The 24,493-nt window shown below is 29.1% G+C and overlaps 1 protein-coding gene across 1 annotated transcript; it reads left to right on the top strand.

Annotated features, from left to right (window-relative positions):
* The first annotated feature begins 19,317 nt into the window (after window positions 1–19,317).
* On the top strand, window positions 19,318–22,579 carry LOC114751157 (protein ETHYLENE INSENSITIVE 3). Its single transcript, XM_028939848.1, has 2 exons — window positions 19,318–19,435; window positions 20,199–22,579. The coding sequence occupies exon 2, from the start codon at window positions 20,366–20,368 to the stop codon at window positions 22,277–22,279; it is 1,914 nt and encodes a 637-aa protein (XP_028795681.1). The 5' UTR covers window positions 19,318–19,435; window positions 20,199–20,365; the 3' UTR covers window positions 22,280–22,579.
* The last annotated feature ends 1,914 nt before the right edge of the window (window positions 22,580–24,493 follow it).

Raw genomic sequence — 24,493 nt, 5'->3', positions numbered from 1 at the left:
AAAAATAGTCTAACTTCTTATATTTTGACAAGAAAAGAAAAGTTAAGTGCGTATGACTTTCTTTGTCATATACTGTACGCAAAATAAAATGAGAGAAGTTAAAATATAAAATTAAATTGTATCGTTTTAAAATGAAATCAATATTACAATCTTTAATATTTTATCCTTATTGTTTCTTGAGGAAACTTTAGAACAGATCATTTTATTTTTATTTTATTTTATTTCTTTATCCCAAAACAAGAGTTTAGAACAGATTATTTAGATGAGAAAAATTCCAATGATTGATGGTAGGCGCCATGTGTGATCTTTTACATTAATTGAGCTCAAGCCTAAGAAAATGACAGATTATTTAAATTGAAAATTAAAGAATATCTTAAACTTGATTTTTTTTGTCATCCTTTTTAGAAGCTGTGGAAAAACATTAAAAATGTTGATGACGGTATATGAAAGCCATAAATTAAAATATCATGAAATTTTCATTAATCTAGGCATGAGAGTTTAGGGTGATTAATTAAAAATTTAACTAGAAATTTTTTTCATTTATATGTTGTATAAAGTTTGCAAAATAAGCTCCAGTCATAGTTGTACAATTCATTATATTTTTCTGTATTTTTTATTGATTTTAATTTGATATAGGGATGATAAGATCCTTGCCCTTGAGGATAAGAAAATTAAAAGTGAGTAAACAAAAATTAGCATGTCAATTTATTTTCTTTAATATTATTTAAGCACTAAGATAATATATATAATCTATTCATGCCGTACTGTCACTTTTCATCCACAATTTAACGTGCTATCAAGGGCGTGTTTGGATGAGTACCAAACCACAACTTTATAAGTAATTTTACAGTATACGAAGAGAGTGTTTAGATAAAATTAAAACCATGATTTTGCCAATAAGTAGAGAAATTTATCTTGATTTGCAGTTTTATGTTACCTAAATATTCCCGAAGTAAATATATAGAGAAATTTATCTCAATTTGTGAAAAAATATTTTTTAGTTATCCAAACATCCTTTAAATTGTGGATAAAAATTAAGAGAAGAGCAACACAATTTATATTACCATGTACAATATAAAAATCATAAACAGTGATTAAAAAAAAACAGAATTCTTTGCAATCATGTTAATTTCAAAATGCAAGAATATTTGATTCTCATGCATATGCTTAATAAAATTAGACATCTAAAAATATTTTGAATATAGAAAAAACCAAAAAAAAAATAAAAATGTACAGTTGTTCTCTAATTTTATACAAAGTATTTATTCATTTTCTTAAATTCAATCCTTAAATCCTAATATTATTAGTGTGAAATGATAATTTTTGTGCGACAATTATTATTATTTTAATTCTTTTTTTTATAAATTCAAAATCTCCACAAGTCACTTTGGATTTAAGATTAATTTTTATTAGACTGAAAGTATTAAGGTTAAAACTATCCCCATAATTATGTTTTTTGAGATTTGAACTTATATTTTTTTCTTTGTAAAAATGAGACTGCTTATCATCTTAACCAACAACTTGTTGGTAATATTTGATAATTCTTAAATGTTGCCTAAAGTTAAAAGACTAGATAAAATTTTTATAACACCTTATCTAAAATTAGGGTTAAGCGGCCTATCTTCAGCATATTTGGCAATAATTAGATAACATGTTATAGTAACAAGATAACCACATAAAAATCAACCAAAAGGGTCTTGTGCCCCGCAAAAAAGAGGTACCCATCCCAATAAAAGAGCATCCAATTGAAAAGACATATTGATGGGAATAGATAGCATTTATTTAACTAATTTAATTAAATTAAAAAAATTAATTAAGTTAGTTAATTATAAAAAATATAATATATCTTTTAAAAATATCATAATAATTTTTTTAATATCTTCACTACTTTTTCTACTTAATTATGATTGAGAGAGTGTCAATAAAAATAATTTAAAAAATTAATAAATATGAGAATTAAGTGTTATATTAATGATTAAAATCATCTTAATAATTAAATTTCATACTAAAGACGGGAGTAAATAAATGCAAAAAGGGATTTTATTTTATATTTTATATTATTTTTAATTTTAATTATAAAATTTATTTATAATCTACCGGACAAGATTTTATAATTAAAATCAAAAATAGTATTAATAATTTGACATTCGTCAACTTTTTTCCTTTTTTAAATTTTTCTAAAAATAATTTGATAAATTTAGGTCCACTCAGTTTGGATTTTCCACTTTGGTGCAACGGAACAGACCTTTTTTACTTGTGTGGCCAAAAGTAAGGCACTCACAGGCAACAGGTGAAGTAGCATTTTCTGACACATGAACATGCAACCCTTCTTGCGGGAATAATTATTTTTTAAATCTAAGATGAATGAACCTAGTACATAATTTAGGCATCTGCATATCTGACAAACAATGTACAAAATTTATCAAAAAAAGAAAAAGAATAAATTATATTATCCCTAATTTATAAATAATATAAATTGCTATAAATTTAATTTTATGCTTCTCAAAAATATAATCCTAGATATAGAAGTTAATTAACGAATTCATTTTTATTAAGAAAACAAATATATATTTTTTATAAATAATTAATTTAACTAATCTTCTAATATTTACAAATTAGTTATCTAATTTCTATTTTTAGGATTAGATAGTGTAATAAAAATATATGAAAATACGAATTTGTTGGGCTCATAAAATAGTTTATGGTGATGTTAATGGATTAATTACACTAATATGATCAACGATATAAAAATTTTAAAAAAATTATATTATTTATATTTTAAGAGTTGTTATCTATAAATTGGTTAATAACATTGATAGGTGTTAAGTTTATTACAGTAATATGCTACTCCTCTGCTCCTAAATATAATACTATTTTTATAGTGTAATTTATACTATAAAATGAGTATTATATTTAAAACCGGAGAGTATTAAGTTAACACGGGTCTTATGTACTAAATAAAGCTTGACTCACTATATGAAAAAAATCAAGTTGAAGTTATTTGATTAAACTGATACTAAACACATCTTTTAGTTTCATCCTAAGCAAGGAGTTTAAGCTTTCATGAACACAACGAGTGCATAATTTTTTTTAATAAGTGAACGGTAATAAAATAAAAAAAATCTTAGAATATCCAAATTTCCTCACACATATAAAAAAAATTTTTTGCCTATCACAAATATAAAGAATTTTTATGATATACTACTACTTCTGGTCGTAATTATAAGAGCTAGTTGACTAATTTGAGGAGATCAAAGAAAAAGTTAATTAGTTATTTGTAATAAATAAGTGTTGTCTTTCTTAAAATATCCTTGCTAATCAAATGTATTGGTTAGAATTACTATTGTTAGAAGGACTACCTTGAAAAAAATGTATAAATATGAGAGACAAAATTGATTGGGATCTTATATTTATGATCAAAATAAAAGTTAAACAATGTCTTATATTAAAGACCAGAGGTAGTACATTTTATTGTCCCCCAAAATAAAGTAGGATGCATGACCATATCATTATTCTTAGTCTCCATTAAGGCAATAATGATTTAATTAAAAACAAAAGAAACGAAAATAATAAAATTTAAACCTTTTGAATACTAGTTTTGAGGGAAAAAAATTAATTGTTTGGCTAATAAATAATTAACTTGAATGTTCAAGATTCGTTAAAAATATATAATATTATAATAATTTATATTTCAAGCGGAAGCACCTGGACACTGTAGAAAATATTTATATATTTATTTTATCATTTTTGTCAATAAACAAACACATCAGCGTCCAATAATTCATGAGACATATGTATCGATGTGTTAAATAAATTGAATATGGCTTCTATCAATAACTTACGCAATGGACAGGTTAGTTCAAGGCCTGAGAGATTTGTCTTCCTATTCTTTTTATATAAAAAAATGAAAATATATTGCTTCTTATCTCAACAATTAACTAAAAGTGTATATATATTTATATATATATATTTATTATATATATAGTGGCAATGATTCAGTGAATCGTTTTGCTTCCAATAATTTTGATTATGGTTGACTTTGTGGTTTGTACTATCAAGCATATAGCATATCAATTATATTTTATCTCATGCCAAATTTTTAGATGTTTGACATTTATTAGTAAATTTAAAAAAAGAAGAGAGAGAGATAAGAAGAGGAAGAGGAAGTTGCATATATATATATATATATATATATATATATATAACGTTTTAATTTTTAGGTAACAACAACTTTTTTTTAGGTAACAACCATTTTTTTCCTGCATACTATTAAATTTGTTTAAGGTGACAACTAATTGTTTAAGAAGTTGCATCTGTTTTATTTTTTTGGGTGCCACCTACTTAATAGTCATATTTCTCTCTCGAGTCTTAAATATAAAAATTAGATAACTAATTAATATATATTTTAAAAAATTAGTAAAATTATATTTGTAAAAAAATGTTAATTTATCAACAAAGCTTGACAAATGACTTGGGTTCAAATCAACAAGTTTCAGGAGGATTAATCTCTGACTATCAGTTAGGAAATACCGCTTGGTTTCTTAAAAAAAAATATGTTAATTTTTTAAAAATATCCATCCAATATAAAGTAAGTATACTTTGAAAAAAGAAAACAAAGCTCTATTCGATCACATTCTTCATAAGCATGACTTGCTCTTGTCAAATAACACATTAAAAGCTCTTTATTTTCATCACGCATTTCTTCATTCTAAAACTTGTAATATTTCTTACGATCCATATATATAAATATATATATATTATGGCTTATTTTTAAATTTAATATATTGTAAAGTAAGCAAGAAATCGGGATTTCTAGCCACTGCTTTTGATTGATCCTGCTTTGTCTTCAATATCAAGGAATACGACGACGTATATAGCTGGCTATTTCTATATGTTGACCATACTCGCTTCCAGAAAAAAAATATATATATATATAAAAGGGGAGAAAAAAAGATGTGGTTCTCCACTATATGTGGGTTATACTTCACGCTATATATAACATGTTTTATCATTTAATTATTGGTCTTTCCTATTTAAAATCGATTCAAAAAATTATAGTTAAAAATCCAGTTTGACTTGAAAATTATAGTTTTATTTTACTCTATGCTTTAATTGATTTTTTTTTAATGAACATATTCGTATATTACGTCTAAGAATGCTTAATTATTGAAAACTCAAATTTCGCTATTTATATTGTATAAGATACCATTGTCTTACATCTAATTGATGCAGATACTATTCAGCCTGTTTGGTATAATTTAGAAGTAGTTTTTTTAATCATAATTTATGAAATATAAAGTAAGTGTATGAGAGAATTTTTGTCTCGATTTATGTGAAACGTGTTTATAAGTACTTCTCTGGTCTTTAATATAAGACTTATTTAACTAATTTGATTAGATTAAGAAAATTAGGTAAGTTACTTAATTGTAAGAAACATGATATATTTTTCCTAAAACACCATAATTATCTTTCTTAATATCCTCTTTCCCTCCTTTACTTGATTATGGTTGAGGGAGATCCATAGAGGTAATTTAGAAAAAACTGATAAATATGAGAACTAGGTCTTATATTTAGAATCAAAATTAACTCAATAATTAGTTCTTATATTAAGAACCGGAGAAGTACTTTTCAACCTCATCCAAACAGGCCTCTTCTCTTCTTGAATTTATAAAGTTTCTTATAAATGACATTACTCATTATCTTCTTGAAAGCGGTAGAAAGCACCACACTTTCTTCCCACTCAATGACATTTGATAGATCCATGCATGCATCATCTCTCTCTTCAACTGTGCTTGACTAAGATTTCTCTTCAACTTTTTATAGCTTTTAGTTTTAAAAAATAAAAATAGTGCATTCCGCCAATAATAATAACAATAACAATGATAATGCTTATCACGCAATAATAGTCATAATCAGTAATCACGGTGAGAGGTTGTGATTGAATTAGATTAACCTGATTACTGATTCATGAGTTCTTTGAATTTGGTTCATAATTAATAACATGCTTAACTTAATTACTTTGATTATTGTATTGGGCCTGCTTGTCACTTGACCTAATTAAATCAAATCATGAATCTAATTGCCCCTTCTGTTTCTTTCCCCTAGCCAATCAAGAGTAATTACGGCAAATCAATTTCTTGCAGTCTCTTTCATTGATGACATATTAAAATCCAATTTGAGTTGGTAAGCTAGATTAATAAACTAGTGAACTATTTTCCTGACTAGTTCAATCAAGGTTTCCTTTTACGGAGCTTAAAATCACATCATTTTGAGTTTAGAAAAATAATACTCCTTCGGTCCTAAATAGAAGACCATTTTGTAGTGTAAATTACACTACAAAATAGGTTTTATATTTAGAACCGGAGGGAATTACAATCAAAAAAATTTATGCTATTATAACTCTGTTTTGTTAGATTAGGTGTGGTTTATTGATGAGTGTTCCATTTCAACCAAGCAATTCCCTTAGTATAAGGGGGAAATCTCCGGATCTAATTAATTGGCCGTGACCCTTCCAATGCAGACATTAACTACCTCACTAAAATATTTTTGACTTGCTAACTATAAGATAAGAGGGCAAATTTTTAAGCAGGGAAAATTACTGTTTTTATTTTAAAATCATGAAAGCAGACATCAAAGTCTTTCTATATTGCCAAAGCTAATGGAAGCATACAAGAGTTTTTTTTTTTATTTTAATTTTTGGTGTCTCTGTTATGAAATCAGACTGGTGTTTGATAAGGCTGCATCAGCCAATGACTTTTAGATAATATATTTATTTTAACATATTTATAACTATGTTGGATTCTAACTTATACAGATTTTACTTTTTTGCTTTCAATATTTTGTCATAGTTTCTTATGGTTGTGTTAACATTTTTTTTAAATGTCTCTTACTATTATCTAAAGCATTTATTTTGAAAGCATGGAATCGTGTTTCTATATACATTAGAATATAACTAGTATCTTAGAAATAAAAAATTAAAAAATAAAATACTTATTTTAAAAAAAAAAAAAAGATGTACACCTTTTGAGGGGCCGGACTTAAAAAAATTATTCCCCCAAGGAGGTCGGTAAATTCAACCCACCCCACCAAAATAATCGCTTATTTTATTCTATGGTGTCTTGAAAAGGGTGTCTATACTTAATGGAAAAATTAACAAGTTAATTACCCATATGGACATTGAACTTTTTCGAATTATTTTGCAAAAGCAATGCCCTTCTTTGAAAAGAAAAAAAATCTATAATGACCAAAAGTCCAAAATAGTGATTAGAGAAATAATTTGCTCTTGTCTATCACAGGTATACAAGTTAGTACTAAGCTAAAGAAAATATAATAGTCAGCCATAGAAAAAAATGCTATTCTTATCCTTTATATATGTGCGTGTAAGACTGGGAAATATATTTTATTTTAATATTAAATTATTTGTGCGTGACTATTAAGAAGATAAACTATTTGCCTCTGTCATCTTAGTTATTGCCCATTTTCTTTTGTAGAAAGATCTCGTTCTTGCAAAATAATTTTATAAGTTGAAGGTTAACATCTTTTTTTTTTTAAAAAAAAAATGGAAACTTGTCATTTTGATCTCCAAGCATAATTCCCCGCACATCTAACCTCATACAGTGTTAGCGTGTGTATTAAAATAAAGAAATAAACACCTAAACAAATTTAGAATGTCGAAAAGTATACTTGTTGAGAAGATATTAATTTTAACGCTCTCGACTCGAATGAGATTAGTCTCAAACATAAAGTAGTTTAAGAATACTCTGAGCTTAACTTAAAAAAATAGAGTACTGAGCATCTAAACAAATGCCTTCTTTACTTTAACTCAGGAATTTGAATGAAGCATTATAAAGATATTCAAAAACGCATCAAATATACCATTTTAACTTAGTCACTTTATTTTTCCTCTTATACAGATAGTTTTAGATGCATTGTGTTCCAATGGCTCATCATGGGAATCAGGACCCATTTTGTAGTTCAAAATGTGTTTATAGATGAAGATACTTACAAATTACTCATTAGTAAAATCTTTACATCATTATAATTAAGATGCTTACAAATTATTTCTTTAGTTCTATTTGTCAATGACTTTCAACACATTGAGTCTTATTAATCTTGCCCTAAAATTTAACAAATTTCCAACGGTACTTTTATTTGAGATATAGTATAATTCTTAAGAAAATAATAATATACACAATAATAAATAAACAGTAAAATAATGTATTCATATTAAAAATTTAATGATATGACCTCAGTCCCTTATTTTAAGATCCAAATAATTGAATTATATGGTTTGAGAAAACTACAATTAGAAATATTTAAAAATAATAAATATGGAAAAAATAGATTTTTTCCTTAAATATATTCTTATTTATGAGTGGGCAAGTGAGTATGGGAAAAAATGAAAGAGAATGTATAAGAAAATGAGAAAAAATATATTAATTAAGAATAAAATCAATAAAAATAACATCTAATGTTTAGACAGACAAAAGTGTAAATCTTATAAAATGGGGAGAACAGACCAATTCAAAAATTTAAATATTATAATAATGAATGGACAGAGTGTAAATAGGATCAAATAAAATTTTCTCTTTATCTTATTTATAAATAAGACTAGAAGATTACTTGTTAGCAAAATCCTCATTCTGGACAAAAGACATCATAATTAATCGATTAGGACATTTGTTGTAATGAATGACAAGTGCTAAATTTACTATTTTTGACTGTTGTCATTTCAGCTACCCCTTATATATAGTTGCGAAATTGCAGTTTTAAATAGATTTTGAATATATTATTTTATACTAGTCCATATAAAATAACACAATTTTTACAAATAATTAACTAAACTAATTTTTTTTAATTTTTACAAATTAATTATTTATATTTATGACCCAGACAATATAAGTTATTAATGTGGATGGAGAATGCTTCTAGAAATATTCTCAAATTGGCCAAATATGCTAAAGTGCAATGAAACGCATGTTGATAAGATTATTGGTCGCATGTGCTTTTCATATTCTTTCATAATAAGGTTGTCATATTGATTTAATCACACATCGCTTTCGAGAATCAGAATCATTTCCTTTTTATAATCCATTGTTTCTCTTTTTCTCACTTGCTTTAATTTTGAAACATGAAAATAAGTTTAGTTTATACCATAAAATATCAGGATATTTGTAGTATCTCAAATTCTAGAGGCATCTCATATACTGTGATTACTTTTATTATCTCGAATAATGTTTAATATATTCACTTAATACATTTTTTATTTCATTAGGGCAAGTGCTAAAATTGAACACTAACTCCATAAGTTTAATAAATTAAAATTTAAATAGGGTAAGGTGGAATTAAAAAAGGTGTTTGAGTTGGATCATTTAATTAAATGAATATATAGGGTTTTAAATCTATTTTTTAATTGATGATAAGCCTCAAGCCTCATGCCAATAAAACCACTCTAATAATTTTTTTTCCCCCAAAGAAGGCCAACATAATGTATGGCTCAACTCCAACAATTTACACTCTTTCGTTGTCATTGTTATATGCACACGCATCAGCTCTATTCTTGGCACGAGGAAAACAGAAAAAGGAAAAGATTTTTAATAACTTTGATTTAAAAATCAGAAAAGTGAGATTTTAAAATATTAATAAAAAGAAGATGTAATATAATAGAGTATTAAATTTTTTTAATATACTAGAAAAATGGAGGGAAGGGGAGGAGGTGAACAATTTTAATGAGTTGGGTTTAAAAAATTAAAGAAGTGAGATTATAAAACTTTGATAAAAATCAAGACATACGGTAATATACCTATCGTGAGGCATTTTCTAGAATATATTCATTGTAAGTGATTAAGTAGGATATAGCTTATATTCTTAAGATGTAGTACCTCGAGTCCCAAGTACAAGAGAACTAACTCTTATGTTTAGGACAAGAGATAGTAATTCATAATTTTTAGCATTTTCTAGAATATATTTATTGCCATTGACTAGATAGGGTATTAATTATATATTTTTAAATTGTCTATGTTTAAAGCTTGATATAATTTTTTTCCACTTCTTAAGATGTACTCCTCCGGTCCTTATTATAAGACCCCATTTGACTTTTTATTTGGTCCTAATTATAAGACCCCAATCCATTTTGTCTCTTATATTTATGCATTTTTTTCCAAGATAATCCTTCTAATAATGATAGTTTTAGCCAATATACTTAATTAGCAAGGATATTTTAGGAATGACAACACTTATTTATTATAAATAACCAACTTAACTTACTTCCTTAATCTCCTCAAATAAGTCAATTGGGTCTTATAATTAGGACCAGAGGAGTAATTCATAATTTTACATCTCTGCCTAAAAATAAAGCATAATTTTAAATAAGGGTGAATTGAAAATTTTTTCATTTCCAAACAAATCTGATAACTTAATTACCTCTCATTTGTATGATTGAAGTTGTCTTATAGTAGATATCATAATGCCACACATTTCTTTAGTGTTTCTTATAGAGCATTCTTACACGTTTTATTGAAATTATGAAAAATTTTAAACCTTATGAACACTATCTTGAGATTTAATAATTTTTGGATTTTATCCGTATTTAATTTGTATATATTTTTTTATGAAAATAGTAATAATAAATTAGAAGTAAAATTTTGCATTTATATGATAAATTTAAAGAAGTGACTTATATTAAGAAAAACAATTCTTTCTACCTTATAAATAGAACCAAAAAAATATATTCTAGCAAATTAAAAAATACTCACACATGTGTTGTTGTTTTTTTAATTTTTGGGTGTTGCCACCACATGTGTGTGTCTGAAACAAAACCTAGTGTTATATTATTTATGGTCACAATTATAACACCTCATTTGTAGACTATAAATAAAATATTATAATTAGAACCGGAAGTATTATTATATTATTATCTCTTGGTAAGCGTGTATTATTCAGTTACTTGATGCAAAAGGGATAATTGTAGTTATTTGCAAACAATTGATTTAATTTAACTTTTGGTAATACTAAATAGATTAATCTTATTTGAAAATTGTTTTGTTTCAATATCGTGGCATTTCATATGGACACAAAATTCATGAACTTTGTGAATTGTAAACAAGGCACTACGCTTATATGGGGCCAACTAATAAGGAGCATCTTTTTATTTGTTTAATTATAATATAATAGTCAGAATCAAGGTGCCAACTAATTAATATTATTATTTTATGTGTTAACGTAAGTTGACAGTTGGGATGCACACACATCGACATGACCCCAATAAAAATATCCAGTGAGGAATTTTTCACTTAAAAAATTAAATTTCAAAAATAATTAAAACTCTTTTATATTAAGAAGTCAATTAGTGGGTGTGTGTCTGTATAGTTATATATAATAAAATAAAATACTGTAGCTCCATAATTTGTTCTTCCTGAACATAAAATAGTTGGTGCAGTTTTTCAGTTAGTTTATTGAAACCGAAAGGGCATCTACTATCTGGGAAAGTAATAAAGAAATTGGCAAATGAAAGACAAATATAAAAATAAGAAATTTTTTTTCCAACAAAAAAGGTTTGTATATATTATGTTCCCTCTAATCTCCAATATAGGAGCTGGTAGTGAATGAGGCGGGATTCTAAACATAATACCTTAATATATTTTGTTTATCATATTTATAATTTTTTATGAATTAATTTACTTAAGTTATAACGAGATCTTATAATTAGGATTGTGTCTATGTTTTGTGAACTCTACTATTAAAATACATATAAATTTATATCACGGGATGTAGTTTTCCATTAAAAAAAATGTCATTAAAAAAATAGAATAGTAAGAGAAAAAGTATAGGCTGATAAATAAAATAGTACTAGTAATATGTAATAAAATATCTAAGCTTGATTATGCAGCAAAGCGGCTCATCCCCATATATGCTTATCCAATAAAGTTAATCCCTTAAAATTCCATGATCAGATTTCATCAAGAAGAAGAAGAAAAGGCCATGATCAGAACACTAAAGCAGCAAAGATTAATGAATCCCCTTGTTAAAAAATTATGCTACCTCCAGTCCTTTTTAGTTCTAAATATAAGATCATAATATATTTTGTTTATCATATTTATCCTTTTTTTTCAAGATAATCCTTGTAATAATAGTAGTTCTAACTAATAAATTTGATTAGTAAGGATATTTTAGGAAAGATAATACTTATTTATTACAAATAACTAACTTAATTTATTTTTTTTAATATACTCAAATTAGTCAACTAACTCTTATATTTAAGATCGGAGGTAGTACAAATTTAAGTTGATGAAAATTTTCAACGTGTTCTAGAAAAGTAAGAGGTCAAATTCTATCATCAATATAATAGAATGATTTTGTGCGAAGCACGTATATTCTTTTTATTTGAGACAATTCTGTTTGATACATTATCATATACTAATGTGAATTCTCTTTCAATGGTAATTTGAAAATTGATTTGTTACGTTGTGAAAAATTAATCCCTTCTAGTTTCTACTAGACTCAAATCCCATTGATAAAATGATTTTAGTATAGAATAGTTAATGAGTAGTTGTTTTTTTTTTTAGCCAACTTATAATGGGTAGTTTTTAAACTATGAAAATTGTCTTGATTGACAACGTCAAGCTAAGTAACCTAAAAGAAAGATACATCAACGTATAAGAGAATCTCACGCGCAGCTGAAATGAGACTAGAAGAATTGCAAACTCTTTCCTGTGGTGCTATAAAATACCATCAAAATTTAGCCGGCTGTAAATTTTTTTGCTAGCAAACAGGTATTTTTTTTTTTATTGAAACTAATTCTATTTGAAATAGTATTTGATACTAAATATGAGCACTTTTTTTAAATAAAAATTTGAGCATTGATTTACCAATATCATATTGTGAATTATTAGTTTCTTTTGGTAAGCCTAACCTTTGTTAGTAGCTTAAGCTTATTAAGGGTGTGTTTGGTATGAGGGATTTGGGAGAGAGGGGAGGGATTTTAATTATTTTCTCTTATTTGGCAATACACAAATTTTAGGAGCGAAGGGAAAATTTTCCCTCCCCTCCCCTCCTCAACCTCCCTTCCAAAATTGGTGGAATTTAGAGAGAAAATGTAATACTGTAACTATTATACCCATATCTTAAATAAAATAAGGGCAAAATTGTCCATTTTAAAATATTTTTCCCTTCCCTTCTCTGATGAACCAAACAAGATAATATTAAAATTCTTTTCCTCCCCTCCTTTTTTTATAAATCCAAACAAGATAATATTAAAATCATTCCACTCTCCTCGCTTCTCCTTCCCTCCATTAAAATCTCTTCCCTCCCCTTCCTTTCATTGAGCCAAACAAACCCTAAAGTTGTGATTGTACTTCGTAAATTTATTGTTCACTGCCAAAGTTCTTTTTTTTTTATAAAAAAATTAGTAAAAGGATATTGTGGTTTTTCCCATTATATACAAAATATAAAAATAATTTTTATACTAAAGTTTGATTTATATACGCTAAACATATTTTGAAAACTCACTTCCATCCATCTTACTATCGCTTTTACTTTCACTTTTATTTCCACAGCCACTTCTTTTGAAAATACTTTCAAAGTACCATGGACTAGGTAAATGGACTTAGAAAAACTTCCCCAAAAAACACACACTGAAAAAACAATTACTCAGACTTATTCTTATTATTATTATTATTATTATTATTTTATTTATTTACTGTTTGCAGGTAAAGTAAAACGATAGCGGATGAAGGAGAAAAAGTCCGCAGTGGCCAGAAGGAATAATAGGGACGTCTCTATTAATAATTTATTATTAATAAATAAAATATCTGTTTTCCTTATGAATCACGGACGGCGGCGGGCACCGTTTCAAAGAATTTTCAACGCCATTAAATGATATTTATAGGTGAATCGTACTTAATGGTTAGGCAAAGGTAGTTGATGACAAAGAATATAAGTAAATTAACTGAGCTGGAAAAAACCCCTTTTTTCAAATAACAAAAACAAAATATATGCCATTAAATTTTTAGGATTAATTTAAATTCTAATTCAAATAGGATTTTCAGTATAAAAAAAACTGTTGAGTTTTAAACTAATAAGTTAGTGATTTTCATTTATTTTGCCATGCCAAGAGTAGTCAAAATTATTACTAGAATAGTAAACATCACGTTTTTTTTAAAAAAATTCAATAGGTATTTTTTTTATCATTTCCTCTGTTCTTTTTTGTGTTTTTCTTTATTTCTTAGGCAAACTTTCATGGATTTTATAGTAGAAAGTGTATTTGATTGTACGTCAGATATCATTATAATTTATATTATGATTGCTGGGTTGGAAAAAAAAAAAACTTTTGTATTCCTTAAGTTTTGAGTTCAAGTCTTGTAAATTAAAAAATATGTTGTAGGGAGAATTTCCTCTCATTTCAGTCTAACATAACTTTTATTTCAATTAATGGATACAACATTTTATTATAAGGTTATAAATATCTGAAGATAGAACTGAAATGCATGGTGATGCATTTTTCATTGTAATATTACAAAGCAAAGCCAATTGAGAATTGAATAATTTCTTTTTAGTTCAAATTCTGTTTGGTCAAAAATACCTGCTCCACTCTTTAAATGTTGATTAAAATGTTTGTTAACGAGGTACTCACTTGTCTCCTAGGTACTTATCACTCCCATGGATAAACCAATCATTATTCGATCAAAAAATAAATAAATAATACTCTTTTGGTTCTATATATAATACACTTTTAACATGTTTCACATAAATAAAAAAAAAACCTTAAGCTGCATTAACTCTTCATTAAAATATAATAACTTTTCAATTTTATCTCTATTTAATATATATATTTTTCAAAAAAATAACAATCTACATTATAATAAATGAAAGACAATATAGTACATTCATGGTAAAAATTTAATGAAGTAATTTATAAATTAGACAAAAAAAATTTTCTTTCTTTATCCTATAAATAGGATCAGAGTAGTAAGAATTATTCAAACTTTGCTTATCAGAAAATGATTTTAAAGAAAGGATCAGTAGGATTATAGGAAGAAATTGGAAGGCATATGTTTCTTCTAATTTTTATACTTTTAATAAACTTTCACAACAATGTGTTAAGTTAATGAATAATGAAAAGAGATTCCTGGGTTGGTCCTTCCTTTTCGTGTACTCTTCTATGTTTGGTATTTATTTGACTGTATATTTTCAGTTTCTATTGAAAGAAAAGTGTTAAATAAAAAAAAATCAAACATACAAAAGTCATATTAACATGACAATGTGACATAGATATTATCCTCAATTATTTTTCCAATCAAACATCGTATTCAATATTTTTTGTCATCTTCTTTCTCATTTTTCTCATTGTTGGCGTGGTTGGCATTATTCATGAAGAAGTTGCCTATCCCTTTTATCACAGTTTTCTTTCCTAAATTCAAATGTTCTAGATAACTTCATCCCTAACTGTATCATTTATTGAAATTATATTTCTACTTATTTTTTTATTTGTTAAAATTTTTATTATTTTGAAAATTGAGAAAAAAAAAGGTTGGTATAATTTTGGCATAACTTACAGGATGTAAAGCAGTTTACTTTTTCTTCATAGAGTAAAATTTTGTATAAACTTTAAAAATGAAAAATTTTCAAATTAATTTTAATGAAGTTTAGGGAATGCTGTGTAATTTTTTGAAAAATTTATGGCCATTTAGAGCAATTATCCTTAATTCCGGGTCCTTAATTTTAACTTTCTCACTTTGGCACTTATTAGAATAATGAATAGTTTGGTTATGCTGATCTTCAGGTTAGCCTAATTCCCAAAACCTATGCACTAGAACGTCACGTCTTATCCAAATGCATTTATTATGGTTTTATTACAAGATAGGCACAAATTTAAAATCAAATCTTGTTTTAATAATAAAAAATTGAAATTAAATCAATTACAGCTGGGGAAAAAATCTTGGATGGAATATATTACCAAGAAAAATTAATCTTATCTTACCATATTGTAACTTAGAAACTAAATGATTGAGGGGTTATTATGCAAGGGTAGTAATGTAAATTGCCATCTCATATTAGGACGCCCATTTCACTAGTAGTAGTAGTGCAATGAGGCAAGGGATTGCTGGTCAAAAAAAGGGGCGGGCATCAATTTCACTGTGTAGGATGGAATTTTAAATCACTGGGAAATGGGATAAAATCTGATGAATGTCAACCGAACATGCAATTGGCATTTGGGGAATTCCAATTCCAATTTTCATTTTTTTTTCCTTTGCTAAGAATACATATGAAACATTCTTGTATTGAAAATAATTTAATTCAAGATACTGTTAGATATTAAATGTAAGCATCTCTTCTTATGAAAATTTAAATCTTGTTCTTCATATTATGACTTATGAAGAACTAATCCATTCTATTAAACTCAGCTTTTGTTAATATTTTAATTTTAAGAGTAAACATTGTTAGAAACCAAACAGGATTTGAGGAAGCCAGGACAACAATAACTAGGAATTGGATTGGATAGTAAAGATTGTAACTTGTAACATTAGGGGGAAAAAAGGTTGGCAAGAAAAAATATAAGGAAAAAAAGAGATTGTAACTACATCAGCTTAGATGAATTAGTGAATCTAGGTCAAGATACTAATAATATGATTTTTTTTAATATAAGAGGTATTTAATTAATTTGATTAGCTTCAGAAAACTAAATAAATTATTTAATTGTAATTAATATGACATGATCTCTTACGTACAATATACTTAGGTAATGGATAAACAACTTAAAAATAAAATAAAAGCATCCTCCTCTTCATCGTCTGTCCAATAAAATATGAAGAAAACTTCATTGTTTTTATTTAACAAATTAAAGGGTAATTCTTTTTTACTAAAACCATATTAAAATCTCTAACGGCAAGAGTGCATCTTTGGTCCCTTAATTACATATAAGTTTTATCTTGATCTTTTGATTTTGTAATGTGTCCTTTTAATCCTCTAACACTAATGTCATTAACAAAAAGATGTCTATATTAAAATTTTAAATGTTGATAGAATATTCTCAAATATTTACATATTAAGATTAATTTTTTAAAATAATAATAATAATCAGCACAAAAAGATACTGCTAGTTGAACATTTCCCGTTTCTCCAAAAAAGAAAAAAGAAAAAAAAAAGAGCCTATCTCTTTTAACATCATATATTGAGAGAGATAGAGGGAGATAAAGAGGGACCTACCTAGTTCATATTAATATTATCCTTACCAACAGGAGTTGGGTATAATAGAAGGAGTTAGTCCCTTACAACGTGATAAACTAAAGTTCGAATCCTCATTGAGAGAGGTGCCCATATTTAGTGCCCGACAGTGTTTCGAATAGGATTTTCTCTAATAGGAGGATAACTATGCTTTAGCACAATATATATATATATATATATTACCCTCGGACAACAGTTAATATAAATTGCAAAATCTATAAAAAAAAATTAGTAATGTTATTTATGAAGATTATTATGAAGCCTATTCAATGACAAATGAATAATATTTCTTATTATTGCCAAACTATACAGCCAAGTGTCATTAGTCCAAATGAGAGAAATGCAAAATGTTTGGTCAAGGTTGAAAAAGAGGAATGGGGGTGAAATATCAAGAGTGGAAAGGGAAATTGAAAAAGAGACATTATGAATCTAAAACTTGCCAGGAGGGGTTCAAAAGAGAGAATTATTGAATGCAAGCAAATATAGAAAGTTTCAACTATTGTTGTGTTTTGTGTTTCTTTTCCTCAATAACTATCCCATCAACCACTCTCATTCTTTCTTCTTCTCTCTTGGTTTTTCTCCTTGTTTCCCACCTTTTTCTAAATTAGGTTTTTTTTTTAAATGTTAGTGGCTGATAATTTTTAAGCAAAATGTTAGAAATCGGGCCAATCATCAAATTAATTGAAGTAGGTAATTTTTAATCAAAATATTAAAAATCAGATCAGTCATCAAACAAATCAAAACAACAGTTTGAGATTTAGTGGTCTAATCAAAATTAGAACGATCATGATTAAAATAATATAATTAAATTAAAATATAAAAATATTTATACATAATCATAAAAGTAATATTTATATAAAAATATATTAATCCACAAACAATTAAAAAATTATGCATAAATTTACAATTTATGAGCTATGTAAATTTTCATAAAATTTATATATGGATTATTTTAATTTTTGACACAAGCTTTTTTTTTCCCAGCAATTTTTAACATAAACTGAAATGTTCCAATGTATTTCATACGGAGGTTAGCAAGATACTCCTCCGGTCCTAATTATAAGACCCAATTGACTTATTTGAGGAGATTAAGGAAGTAAGTTAAGTTGGTTATTTATAATAAATAAGTGTTGTCATTCCTAAAATATCCTTGCTAATTAAGTATATTGGCTAAAACTATCATTATTAGAAGGATTATCTTGGAAAAAAAATGCATAAATATAAGAGACAAAATGGATTGGGGTCTTATAATTAGGACCAAATAAAAAGTCAAATGGAGTCTTATAATAAGGACCGGAGGAGTATTATCTTTGGCATATGATTATGAATATTCCAACCTTTTTTAACCTTCTTGGATATTACAACTTGTATTGTATCTATGACTAATCTCTTACTCTGTTTTAGTTTTTTTCATAAACACGAAATAAAAAAGTTACTTAATATTTCTATATGCATGGATAATGCTGCTATTAGATTTTTTTTTTGGTAACATATTCCCATTTATAGAAGACACAAATACATATCCAGATTTTTAGTATCATTTTTTAATTTTTACTTCCATTGGTTGGTCTCATTATATTAATTATTCTCATTCTCTCTTTATTTGGATACTTTTAAAAAAATAGGTTATTAAAATATCATTTTTAATTATATGTTATGTAACTTTCTTTTAATGAAAACTCTTTTATTATATACAATTTGCATGGATATTATGAGAAAGATTATTAATTTAAGAAGTAAAAAGGATCAAAATTTTATATTTAAAATTTATATCCATTTTTTTGACCAGGATTTAAAATTTATATCTAATTCTTATATTTATGACTACATGTAATATAATTTTTTTTATGGTGAAACTTACATCGGGTTTTAATGAATTATTTGCTTTTTCTTTAAAGACACAAAAGGCCAAATACTTTCTATGACGTGGGTATTTCTTTTCCATTGGATGACATGAAGGGTTCAGATTTGCCATTCACAGGGAGTCACGTTGCCGCTCCCAAAAATAGATGTGAACGCACCCAAAATCCCATAATCATCACTTCCCTCTTCCTTTTCTCTCTCCTTCTTCTTCTTCCCACCTTCTGCCTTCTTCTCCTTCCTCTCGTCTTCCTTCCCTTTCTGGTCAACTCTCATAAACCCATCTTCTCCTCCTTCCCTTATTGACTTGTGCCAACTTCAGAAGAAGAGAAAGTTTCAGATTTTGGATCTTCTGGTAAGATTCCTTCATCCGGTTTTGCTTGCTTCTTTTGCTGTTTTGTTGTGTTTTTTCTTTCATCTTAGCTTGTAATTGCTCAATCCGATCCGTGGGGGGTTTTGCTTTAAGTCTTGTTTGAATTGATGCTGGTTTTGTTCCCAGGTGGATCTGTATGAGTCTTATAGTGGGCTCTCCTATCTGTTTTTGGATTTCTCATCTGTTTCTAACTTTTGAACTTGATATTGTTTGCTTGAGTGGTTGGGTCGGTCTTGGGTCCTCTTTTCTTTGGATGACCTTGTTTGGAAGGTTTCCCTGCAAGTTTTGCTAATATTCTTGTGACTTCTTTTGGAGGAAAACCTGCCTATCTCTCTCGGCAGTTATCCTTTTGATGATTGTTTGATGAGATAATCTTCAAAATCGACCTGAAGTTTAAATATCTCCTTCATGAATCACCATATCAGCGACTTTGGATGTTTCTATTCTTGTAGCTTGCGTGTGGCTGGTTTAGATCTGTGCAATCATTCAAGTCCCGAGCACTTAATTAATATTCTGACCGACTAAAGATTTTAGATATGGTCCGATTGATTATTTATTGGTGATTAGGACATTTACGATGTTTTTGGTGAGATTTTTAGCACTTTATCTGATTTATCTGCGCTTGAAAATGAAGGAAGAGTCTACTCATGACAATTCCGTTGTTAAAAGCCCTGTTTACATGAAAAGTGTTTGATTTGCTTTGTTTTACTAGGTTTGATTGTTCTATGTTTATGTCCTTTGACAGGTTGAAGGTCTAGAAAAAGTCTGAGAAATTCTTGACTTTGATCTGGGTATAAAGAGGGGAAAAAGTTTGGAACACTGGTCCTGTAGCTTTTATTGGTGGAATCCTTTTTTTTTTTTAAAAAAAAAAACATTCAGGCAACGTTTTAGGCATATCTTTATCCGTGGGGAATGATGATGATGTTTGAAGAGATGGGGTTTTGTGGAGATTTGGATATGTATTCTGCTTCCCTTGGTCAAGGGGATGTTGTCACCCGGCAGACTGAACCAGAGGTGGCTGTTGAAGATGATTACAGTGATGATGAAATTGATGATATGGATGAGCTTCAGAGGAGGATGTGGAGAGACAGGATGCGTTATAAACGGTTAAAAGAACAAAGCATGTCCAAGGAAGGAACAGATACAGCAAAGCAAAGGCAGTCCCAAGAACAGGCAAGGAGGAAGAAGATGTCAAGGGCCCAAGATGGAATCTTAAAGTACATGCTAAAGATGATGGAGGTTTGCAAAGCTCAAGGATTTGTTTATGGGATAATTCCAGAGAAAGGAAAACCTGTGACTGGGGCATCTGACAATCTCCGTGAATGGTGGAAGGATAAAGTCAGATTTGATCGGAATGGTCCAGCTGCCATAGCAAAATATCAGGCAGATAATGCGATTCCAGGAAAGAATGACGGATGCAGTTCTCTTGGTCCCACTCCACACACCCTGCAAGAGCTTCAGGACACAACCTTGGGTTCTCTCTTGTCAGCACTGATGCAGCACTGCGATCCGCCTCAGAGACGATTTCCATTAGAGAAGGGAGTTGCTCCACCATGGTGGCCCACTGGGAATGAAGATTGGTGGCCACAAATCGGTTTACCTAAAGATCAAGGCCCTCCGCCATATAAGAAACCACATGACCTGAAGAAGGCATGGAAGGTGGGGGTGTTGACTGCTGTTATAAAGCACATGTCTCCTGATATTGCCAAGATTCGCAAGCTAGTGAGGCAGTCAAAATGCCTTCAAGATAAAATGACAGCCAAGGAAAGTGCAACCTGGCTTGCGATCATTAACCAAGAGGAGGCTTTGGCACGAGAGCTGTACCCTGACTATTGCCCTCCATTGTCTTCAACGGGGGGGAGTGGATCCTTGGTCATCAATGACTGCAGTGAGTATGATGTTGAAGGGGCTGAGGATGAACCAAACTTTGATGTGGAGGAGCAGAAACCTGAGAATCTTAATCCATCCAATCTTGGGATGGATGGCATGAGGGGAAGGTTGCCAATCCAGCAACCTTCTTTTCCAATCAAGGGAGAGATTATCACAAACCTGGATTTCATTCGGAAGAGGAAGGCTCCTGGTGACTTTAACATGATGAATCAGAAAATCTACACTTGTGAGCACCCTCAGTGCCCTTACAGCGAAGTTCGTCTTGCTTTTGCTGACAGGACTTCTAGGGATAACCATCAATTGAATTGCCCATACAGAGGCAGTTCTGCAGATTTTGGTGGGCCAAATTTCCACGTTAATGAGGTCAAGCCTGTTGTCTTCCCTCAATCTTTCACGCAGCCCAAACCAAGTGCCCAGTCTGTTAATTTAGTTCCACCTTCATTGAATCTATCGGGCCTTGGAGTTCCTGAAGATGGCCAGAAATTGATAAGCGACCTTATGTCAGTCTATGATGCGAATGCTCAAGGAAATAAGAACGTAAGTTCCAGTAACCGTGTCGCTGTAGAAAATCAAAACCTTTCCCAGCCCAACATTCAGCAGCAGCAGAACAATTTCTTCCCTAATCAAGGAGTTGTAATGGATGGAAACTTCTTTGAAGACTCCAACATGTCCAATAACCAGCCGATGTTTGCCCGAGAGGAAGGTCATTTTGACCCGTTCAAGGCTTTTAACTCTCCTTTTGAAACCAACCATCAGCACCACAACAACAGCAGCAGCAGCAGCAACAATAACAACGGCAGCAATTTCCATTTAATGTTTGGGTCCCCTTGTGATCTGGCATCTTTTGATTTTAAGGATGACATACAAGCAGGAGTAGGAGGAATGGAATCTCTTCACAAACAGTCAGAAATGTCATCAATATGGTATCACCATTGAAATTGACTTGGGGAAATCACATGTATCACGGGACTCTTATTTTTTTCCTTGAAATCATGGGAAGATCCCGTGGCTAAGAAAAAAGGTAGTTATTGCATTTTTCTTCACTTGTAATTGTAGGTTATGGCCAAAACAAGTCCTTGTAGGTCTAGATAATATTATTATTCTGTGCTTGGCAGGTCTGGTATATGGGGTTAATAAACAATGGATGCTCCCATTATGTAACCCTGTATTATGTGTCTTTAAACTTTTATGTAAGAATGTGATATAAATAAGATTTTTATATAATTCTCTCTTTTAGATTTTAGTTTTCCCTTGAATCATGGCCGGAATTGTTAGTTCAGCCTGCATAGGGCCTAATTATCAGTTTCCTGTCACGCATGACTTTGTGGGCTCCATCGTGTTGGAAGATGCTTTTCATTATTTGATGCTTACAAACGACTAATTAGTGGACTCTACTGTATGGCAGACTCACTGATTTGCAAGTGAAGATGATGAGAAGTGTTTCATGACACATATGATTCACTGAACTCTGCCATATATATATTGTTATCTGATATAACAGGTTGAACAAGCAGGAGAAAAATTTGGTGGTGAATTGGTTAGGAAAGGATATAGATGGAGTAAAGTTGTGTCCTTTTTTATGGCCCCATTTTTTTTCATCACTTGAGCTTATCCTCTGGCATGTGAAGATGGACCCCAGAAACAGATGGAGGTATGGGAGATGCCAAGTTGAGCTCTGTTTGGTTGCGTGATGGAGTTGGAGACCAATGTGTGGGAGTGGTAGGGTCCATAGTGGGGGGAAGGAGTCATCGTGTTTTGTCTGTTTGTAATTGTAATTGAAAGGGTCATTGGTCAATGACCCAGCAAGCTTTTTAATGTCTTTCTTTTTCCCTTTCCTTTCCTTTCCACTTTGGAGAAATGAAAGTGGCATATTCATTCATTCATTCATGGGACCAAAGAAAATGGCCCTCTCTCTTCTTCCTTGGCCCTAGGCGGCTGCTGCTGCAGCTTCTCTCTTTCTTCCTTTTGAGTGCTTAGTTTTCCCCACCCCACGTGTTGCTGTGCATTTCTTTTTATTCCTTTTTTCTTTCAAACTTCAGTACAAATATTTGTGGATCTCAATTCTCAGCATTTAGCAAGTGAAAATGTGTCGTCCATGATTTGAGAGATGAAAAGGAAACACAGTAGAGAATAAAAAGATAGTCTTATTTTCACTTTTGTTGTTAAGTGCCACGTACCGTAAAATATCAATCAATCAATATGAAATGTGAAAATTATAAAAAAGCAATACTATTCTTCAGGACAGAGAACATAGAAGGCAATACTATTGATGGGAAGTTAATAATAATTTTACTAAATCAGATAGCTTGGTCTGAGTAATGGGGATTGTCGTTATTTAAGGGAGTGATTGAATATTAAAAAAACCAATGGCATCTTTGTTTTCAGCCGTTTTGGTTTTCTTCAAACACACTTTTTTTAACAAATAATTTTATTTGTGTGCTGGTTTGATTTGTACGATAAAAAGTGGGGGGGGGGGAAGAACATGGAAAGTAACCATATAAATATGAAAAGACACTTGAATTCCTAAATAAGAGTCAAAAGATAAAATGATAATTGAATAAACATAGTCTGTGTTTTGAATTTGACAACAAAATACGATTCCTTCACCCCTGCCAACCGTATAACAATTAATCATGAGAGACATTTTATGATTAAGATACTATTTATTTACCTGCTAGTAGAATCAAATTATGATATAAGCCTTACATAAAAAATACCCCAGATCAGTAAATTAATAATTTAGGATCTCAAAACGATTCAATTACTATGAAATTTTTAGAGATTAGGGGGATTAAACTATGTAGCAAAATTACCTAATGCCCTTAATTTGAAATATTAAAAAGGGTTAAGGTATAAATTTGTCCTCAAAATTTTGAATTTGATACAACAAAATATGATTCCTTCACCCCACCAGCTGTATAACAATTAATCATGAGAGACATATCATAGTTAAGACACTATTTATTTACCGACTAGTAGAATCAAATCATGACATGAGCCTTACATAAGAATACCCCAAATTTGTAAATTAATAATTTAGGATCTCAAAACAACTCAATTACTATGAAGTTTCTAGAGATTAGTGGGATTAAATTTTGTAGCAAAATTACCTAATGCCCTTAATTTGAAATATAAAAAAAGGTCAAGGGG

Source organism: Neltuma alba, unplaced genomic scaffold (genome assembly GCF_004799145.2).
Source record: "Neltuma alba isolate B1F8T4 unplaced genomic scaffold, ASM479914v2 tig00000154_pilon, whole genome shotgun sequence".
NCBI classification, from domain to species: domain Eukaryota; kingdom Viridiplantae; phylum Streptophyta; class Magnoliopsida; order Fabales; family Fabaceae; genus Neltuma; species Neltuma alba.
The sequence above is the reverse complement of the archived record's forward strand: the minus strand, read 5'-3'. Positions and strand labels throughout refer to the sequence as shown.

Bases quoted from the DNA above. Each gene is read 5' to 3' on its own strand.
- LOC114751157 (XM_028939848.1), top strand. From the start codon at position 20,366: ATGATGATGATGTTTGAAGAGATGGGGTTTTGTGGAGATTTGGATATG.